Source organism: Zingiber officinale, chromosome 9A (assembly GCF_018446385.1).
Source record: "Zingiber officinale cultivar Zhangliang chromosome 9A, Zo_v1.1, whole genome shotgun sequence".
NCBI classification, from domain to species: domain Eukaryota; kingdom Viridiplantae; phylum Streptophyta; class Magnoliopsida; order Zingiberales; family Zingiberaceae; genus Zingiber; species Zingiber officinale.
The window spans coordinates 35,780,421-35,788,251 of NC_056002.1; the positions used below are offsets into that span (position 1 = coordinate 35,780,421).

At 41.2% G+C, this 7,831-nt stretch overlaps 1 protein-coding gene across 1 annotated transcript; it reads right to left on the reverse strand.

The window, feature by feature from the left end:
• Window positions 1–2,775: 2,775 nt before the first annotated feature.
• On the reverse strand, window positions 2,776–6,846 carry LOC122019915 (homeobox-leucine zipper protein ROC2-like). Its single transcript, XM_042577539.1, has 12 exons — window positions 6,828–6,846; window positions 6,610–6,699; window positions 5,705–5,943; window positions 5,507–5,624; window positions 5,118–5,306; window positions 4,641–5,030; window positions 4,458–4,562; window positions 4,011–4,371; window positions 3,683–3,948; window positions 3,499–3,597; window positions 3,075–3,418; window positions 2,776–2,995 (listed from the first exon to the last, which is right to left on the reverse strand). Exons 2-11 carry the CDS (start codon window positions 6,676–6,678, stop codon window positions 3,080–3,082), a joined length of 2,175 nt encoding a protein of 724 aa, XP_042433473.1. The 5' UTR covers window positions 6,679–6,699; window positions 6,828–6,846; the 3' UTR covers window positions 2,776–2,995; window positions 3,075–3,079.
• Window positions 6,847–7,831: the final 985 nt, after the last annotated feature.

Genomic DNA, 7,831 nt, shown 5'->3' on the forward strand with positions numbered 1-7,831 from the left:
AACAGAGGAGGCTTCTTGAAATTCAAAGAAGCACACCATCTGGAAAATGGAAGAATAGAATATGAAAGACACAAGCAGATTTCGAACAAAGATATTCCTTTTTGGACCTCAAACTAGCTACGTACAGCCATATGAAAGCTTATAATACATCGAGAAAGACAACATAACCGCCTTGTCATTTGCATTTTGTGAGGAAGACACAATATCATATTTCAGACACAGACAATGGATGTCATGAAAGGAATGACGAAGGTGGTGTAGGGAAGATGACATCATAGTTATGCTACTCGTAAAAGTGTCATGAAAGGAAGCATGACGGAGAAGATGAGAAGGCTCGTAAAAGAGTGATGTTGTGGAAGCGATAATGAGAAGCGTCTCTATGTGACACCATCATTTTATAGGAAAAATAGGTCATTGTAAAAGCTAGGAATAAGAGCATCACACGCCCACAGTTGTCATTCTACCAAAATCGGATTCTGCCTGTGTTCACGGACCATGGTTTATAACAGGTATGAGTGGTCATTCTATCGATGTGATAGATCAATGATCCGGAGTAGGTATGTCTTCATTATTATTAATTGATGAGTCGTCATATATTAATTGGTATCAGCTAGCTACTACAACGTTGTAACAGCTAATGTAGGGTAGCAGTCTACATTGTGCAATTAGTTGCTACATTGTTGTAGCAGTTAACATTCCAAGTAGCTGCTATATCATTGTAGCAGTTAACCATCAAAGTAGCTACTACAAGCTATAATATTGTAGCTGCTACATCGTCAAAGTAGCTACTACAACGTTGTAGCAGCTAGCTATCAAAATAATGCTACAACGTTGCTACAATGTTGTAGCAGTTAACATTCCAAGTAACTGCTACAACTTTGTAGTAGCTAGCTGTCGAAGTAGCTGCTAAAACATTATAGCAGTTACTTGTTGAAGTAGCTGCTACAACATTGTAACAGCTAGTTATCGAAGTAGCTACTACATCGTTGTAACAGTTAACATATCAAGTAGTTGCTACACCATTGTAACAATTAACATTTCAAGTAGCTACTACAACATTGTAGCAGCTAGCTATCGAATTAGCTGCTACAACATTGTAGTAGCTAGCTATAGAATTAGCTGCTACAACGTTGTAGCTGTTACAACGTTATAGTAGTTAACATTTCAAGTAACTACTACAATGTTGTAGCAGCTACCCGTCGAAGTAACTGGTACACCGTTATAGCAGTTAACATTTCAAGTAGCTACTACAACGTTGTAGCAGCTACCCGTCGAAGTACGTGCTATAATGTTATAGCAGTTAACATTCCAATTAGTTGCTACACTGTTATTGCAGTTACCTATCAAAGTAACTGCTACAATGTTGTAATAACTAGCCGTCAAAGTCGCTGCTACAACATTGTAACAACTAGTTGTTGAAGTAGCTGCTACACTATTGTAACAGTTAACATTTCAAGTAGCTGCTACAACGTTGTAATAGCTAACCGTCGAAGTTGCTGCTACAATGTTGTAGCAGCTAGCCATCAAAGTCGCTACTACACCGTTGTAACGGTTAACATTCCAAGTATCTGCTACACCGTTATAGCAGCTAGTCGTCGAAGTAGTTGCTACAACGTTATAGCAGCTAGCCATCGAAGTTGCTGCTACACCATTGTAGCAGTTAACATTCCAAGTAGTTGTTACACCGTTATAACAATTAACATTCAAAGTAGTTGCTACGATATTGTAACAGCTAGCCTATAACGTTGTAGCAGCTAGTCGTCGAAGTAGTTGCTACATCGTTGCAGCAACTAGCTGTCAAAGTAGCTGCTACACCGTTGAAGCAGTTAACATTCCAAGTAGCTGCTAAAGCATTGTAGCAATTAACATTGATAGCTAGCTGCTACAACGTTGTAGCATTTAACATTTCAAGTAGCTACTACAACGTTGTAGCAACTAACATTCCAAATAGTTGTTATAACGTTGTAGCTGTTATACGTCCAATAAAAACAAGTAATCAACATATGTGGAAAGTAGTTGTAGGCATTGTAACAGGCGTCGACCTTGTACATTGTAGTATAAATCCTTCTAATATATATTAGAATCACGGATTAATGGAATTACTAAATAAAATGAAATGGATTCATTGGTTATGAAATGATGGAATTGATGTTTGGCAAGCTCCATGCCAATCATATAAGTAAAAGTTGGTAAGGAAGTAGCTAGGGCTTGTACGTTGTAAGATATATCATTGTACAGAGCTAAAAACCAAACAGTGGAGTGAAGAAAAGCTTATGATCAAGAATGGAGAGGGGTAGTAAACAAACCAACATCGACTATGTGTTTGGTGACAGTTTCTTGAGCTTCCAGCCAATTCAAAAACAAGCATGCGACTGTAAATTGTCCAAGTAACTTGCAACACCTCTATTTTTGCTTGCCTGACAAGAGCGCGCTGCAACAGAAGACGGCGACGAAAGAAGAGGTGAAAGGCAAGACCGAGAGAGCGAGAGAGAGCAGCAAGGGAAATCTAGAATTTGAAAATTTTCTCTCGCCACCAATTTGAATAGAAGGCGGAAGAGGAGAAAGAATAAAGGGAATGTTTTGTGACAAAGAAATCATGCTGACAACACCACGTCTACGTATCGCTCATGATTGCACACGAAGCGTCACCTAACATATCATTTGTATATATATATATATATATAGAAAGAGAGAGATTTTTTTTTTTTTTTGAAGAAATTAATCTTAGATCTTCGATGGAAAGCTAAAGTCCCATTGTATGCAAAACCAAGAACATCAAATGAAGAGCACATGCCAAGCAAATAGGAAGCTGATACACAAGCATTGTTCATGCAAAGTGTCCTGCTTAAGAGAGTTGACAATCACACAGCTGACAAGGAAAAACTGACGATTTGTACATGTTTTCTTCTTTGCTGAAGACTCTGAAGGCTGAACAGACGAGTAGGAAAATAGAGAGGCATTCTTGAATTCCCACTCGCAGTAGCTCCAGCTGCTCCTGCAAAAGTTGCCCACAAACCGACGGGAAAGGATGAGAAAAGCCATTGATGTCGGAGCTTGAAGATAATGACCATTACCTGAGCTACTGAACGTTACTGGATGGCATGATGGCTCTTATTCTGTCACAGGTGCAGGACAGAAGACTGTTCACTACATCTATGGATCCAGAAATGATCTCGGAACCAGGAGACGAGTCGATAAAGATCTGAAGAGCTACAGTGAGAAGAGAACCCCCACGTCCAGAGATCTCATCAGGGAGTATGGCAAATCCTGAAGGCAGAAGTGCAACAGAGTTGGAGTCCTCGCCACCAAGCACTGCATTGACCATGGCAGCCTCAACAGGAGAGTAGATAATGTATTTGCAAGTTGAGTCACTCCGGGTCTCTTGTAGTATCATCGTCGTGTTCCCCTCGCCAGGGAGCTAAATTGAGCACCAACAGTTACTGATCACAGCAGAAATATTGAAGCCAAAAAGAAAAAAAAAAATGGAAATAGACTTACTCCAACTGCCAAAATGGAGACACAGTTGTCTTCTTCCAGGCTGCTCAAAATGGCTGCTGCTGCTTCGTAGACCATGGCTCCATGCAGCAAAATGTCCCACTGCCTCACAGAAATAAAGCCAAGAAGTGTGAGTCCATGGCTAAAGAAAGAAAAGATGCATACAATTGATCAGGTGAGCAACCACCTGGCTACGCGATGGCACACTGCGCAGGAAATCGAAAACTCTCTTTGGAGAGATTGGCAGCCAGATTGAAGTGCTTGCACTGAGCACAGTGCCAGCAGGTCTCCCTGGATCTCCATTGTTCTTCCTGCTCCTGATCCTCACATCGTTTGTGGCAGCACCAGTTACTTGAGCCCACTGGTGGATCAGAGAGCCACTGACACCGCTGCAGAAGCTCATCGCCATCCTCTCCGATAGATTTAGTATGTTATGGGTCATCTCGACGTTCCCTAAGGAACAATCAATCAGCAGTGGAGTTTTAGTTTGCAGCAAGGAGGAGGAGGATCAGTACCGATATGAGCAGTGGAATTGGTGACGCTCGATAATCTCTCGCACTGCCTCTCCATTCTCGCCAGCCATCTTTTTGCTCCGAAGGCAAGGCCGGAGTTGACGATGGCCTTGTACAGCGCATGGACATCTCCATGGTCCGCTTCGACATGCTCGACCCATACGACCTTCGAGCGACCGTCAGGTGTTTCCTGGATGATGCATCCGGAGGGCCTTCGGCGGAACTTGGCCATGGTGTCGTGCCGCACTTCGAAGGAAACGTCAACCACGGCCCAGCGCGCTCCCTCCGGCTGCTTGCAGTGCCTCAGGAACAAGCCCTCCCTCGCCGGAACGAGGGGGCTCGGAACCTGCAGCTCGGCCGTCATCTGAGGAGCGCAAAGCTTTCAAACCGTCGGCGCAGAAACAATTAATAGCGGCTGGCGAAGGTAAACCCTAAAGGTCGAAGCTTTACCAGTTGCAGAGCGCCATCGTAGCTTCCTGCTGCTGCTCCGGTGGCGTACACCTCCACGGTGGCTGCTCCGGTGACGATGCCGGAGAAGAACGCAATCCATTTCTCCTGCACGCCATCGAAGTCCACAAAGATTAGACCTTGCGGTGTTGCATTCACACATTCCGCCGTCAAATTTTTGCCTACCACGTCCATGAGCATGCCGACCAGTGCCTCAACCGGCATGGCCACGATTGCGGTAGCCCGGGTGGCCTCTGTAGCCAGGTTCACACTCTTGGGTCCGAGCCCATTTGCAAAAGCTCGGACATATTCGGCCTGGTTTAAGTCTTCGGTGAGCCCGTCGGGCCCTCGAACCCACATCGGTTCGCCGAGCTGAGCTAGTGCGAGAAGCTCCGCCATGGCTAGCTCAGCCAAAGCGGCAGCAGCCAGTTTCCCAAACTCGGGCACATTCTTATTGTTCGAAGTTGAACCTGGTCTAGGATGGACTCCAGCTACAGTTGCCGGTAGGTTTAGTTCTTGGAACGGAATCAGCTGAACCCCTGTTCGCTTTGCGACCATTGCAGTGATCCTTTCGATCTATCATAAATGGATATATCGTTTGTTTATCATCGGAAACAGGATGTACATTTTTAATACATGAGATTCATTCTTATATTACGATACCTGTTTGCGTAGACGACTGTTTTCGGCTAGTAGTTGTTGCTCGTCGATAGAGATCTCACCGAGTGAGGGCGGGCCGCCACAGTTGGGACAACAAGCACTGTTGAGTGCTTCCTTCAACTTCAAGTTGTCCGATAGGAGAAGATCATTCTCCTCCCTCAACCTTTGGTTTTCCTCTCGCTCGAGTTGGTTCTACAAGAAGTTAGATATGGATCAAATAACACATGATGCATTGATTGGGTCGAGCCACCTCTTGGTGCGATTGTGACAAAAGTATCTTAGTTATTAGACTAGACACTAATCGAATCTAGATAAGTAAAGGGTTCGGTTATTGAGTTTATGGTTGAATCAAGTAATTTAGTATAACAATGCGACGAGCACCAGCTTCTCACCATCATTTGTGTCCTCTTGTTTTGAAACCAAAACTTCACTTGCATTGGGTCTAATCCGAGTTTTTGCCCTAACTCCTTCCTTTGTTTGTCGTCTAGATGAGGGAATTCTCGGAAGAACCTAAAATAAAGGAGCATTGATATATCATGTTAATCTTTTCCGTTGAATTGATATGTACATTGGAAAAAAAAAAAACTTACGCCTCGAGTTGTTGAATTTGCTCTGTTGTATGTCGATAGTTGATCTTTCTTTTTCCATGGTTTTGAACACCTTGCTCAACATTGGATGCGGCCAGCGTATTGATATCTAAGACATTGGGGAAGTGATCGTCGTCGTCAAGAATGCCACGAAACAATGGATCCATCATTATTGACCGATTTAGTATTCCATTTTGTTGTTCTTCTTGCTCATGTTCCTCAGTCATGTCGATGAATTGCAACTATAAATGCAAAACAAAAAAAAAATGAAAATTCCGGATGAGAAAAGATTTTTTTTTTAAAAAAAAAAAGGAATGTGAATGAGAAGGAAAATGATTATAAACTCGAAGAAATTATGCATACATAAGTCCAAAAAAAACCTAGTGAGCGAGTAAGAGACTGATGATGTTTTATCTATGAAATTGATTCAAGTAGTGTTACAAGAAAATTATAATAAATTAGGAGTGTAGTTGGCAAGGGGGGAACAATTAGTATAGAAGCATATAAATTCCGAGTAAACACATAGTAAGAGGAACAAGGGTCTATGCTTTTCTCTATAAAATCAATCCAAACAACGAAACGATTACCAATGACCAATCGAATCAAAGCTGTTAGTACACAGAAGATGATTGACCGATAGAACTAGGACAATTAGAAAGCAAAAGCTCATTATGGTCCAACAAGACCACCAAATCGAGAAAAGCTCTTAATGACCAAAAGTAGTAACATCGTTCATTTCTGATCTACAAGAAGGATGACAACTATCAAAAAGCATTCTCAAAGCTAAAAATGACAAAGCTGAAATAGTTAAACAAATATGAGTTTTACTATACTTAAGTCACAAATAGATGTATTTTTAAAGATATTTTTGTTCTAAAAAAAAAATGTGACTAAAAAAGAGCCCTAACCTTTGCATCTATCCTTGGGAATTCAAGGCCACAACTCTCCCTAAGAACCTTAATGGACTGCATGTACATGACTCGCCACCTCCATCTTCCCTGTTTTTATAACCAAAATGGGTACCTCAAACTTGGCAAGTAGCAAGGGCTACTCAATCCAAAATATATTCACTCAAAAACTTTGGCAAGGCAAGTGCAATGCGCTCAAAGAACATATATATATATACCGTTTCGAATGCGATAAGTGAGCCAAGAGCTCATGCAAAGCCAACTCACAGATGGTATATGCTATGGCATATGCAAGAAGAATAAAAGTAGATCGATAGTAGGCTGTCTAATATATCTTTATACTAAGCATGGATAAAAAGAAGCTCACCTAAGGAAATGCCAAAGTTGAGGAAGTGTTTCGCTCAAGTAGAGTTCATGATTGGGGAAGATGACAAGCTGTTTTTATCACCATTAATGGAGGAAGAAGTATGAATGCGCACATGCATTAATAGAAGTTCAAGCAAGTGAGTGAGCCGCATATAAGCTTAAATCTCCTCCACCTCTTCTTGTCTTTCGCCTTCTTCTTCTCCTCCTCCTTATTCGACTCTTAATTGTATTTAGGGGAAGAAGGGAGAAGAAAGGAAGGGAGGAGGGTGGAAGAATGGGCAGAGAGGAGTTATTGCGAGGGTGAAGAGATGGTGGATTTGCATTTATTGTTGGGCTGGTGAAGCTACTTGAGAGGAGGAAAGGAAGTAAAGGAAAACTTGTTTTGTGTGGTTTTATTTGAATTTCTCAACAGAGTCAAACGACAAGGAGAGAAGAAAAGTTAATTAGCACACAAGTTTTTTTTTAATCAAATTCTAATATCAAATCTGATCCTGCTATTATTTGGTGAATAACATGGGGAAAAAATCATCACATTCTCCTTTATACATTGAATCAATGTTCTTACTAAACTCTAAACTTACCTTCACTATAAAGTCGCAAGACACGAAGTAAAATCTTATCTCTAGTAGTAAAAGAAAAGATTACATGTATTTTCTAAGTCCTTATACATTAAAATCTCTATGAAAAAAAAAACATGAGCTATAGGTTAATAGAAGAATTTTAGTAAATCAATAATTTTTCAGTAAATCATGTAGTAAAAAAGACATCTTTTAAATGTTATTTAACCACATCGAATTGTTAAACAATAAATACAAGAACAACTCAAACCTTGAACGTTTATTCGGTTGGAAGGTAG

Bases quoted from the DNA above. Each gene is read 5' to 3' on its own strand.
- LOC122019915 (XM_042577539.1), bottom strand. From the start codon at position 6,678: ATGTACATGCAGTCCATTAAGGTTCTTAGGGAGAGTTGTGGCCTTGAA. The intron at 5,307-5,506 runs GTGAGAAGCTGG...AACTTCTTGTAG, and splicing joins ACAAGAGGACACAAATGATG to AACCAACTCGAGCGAGAGGA. The intron at 3,419-3,498 runs GTAAGTCTATTT...TGCTCAATTTAG, and splicing joins TCTCCATTTTGGCAGTTGGA to CTCCCTGGCGAGGGGAACAC.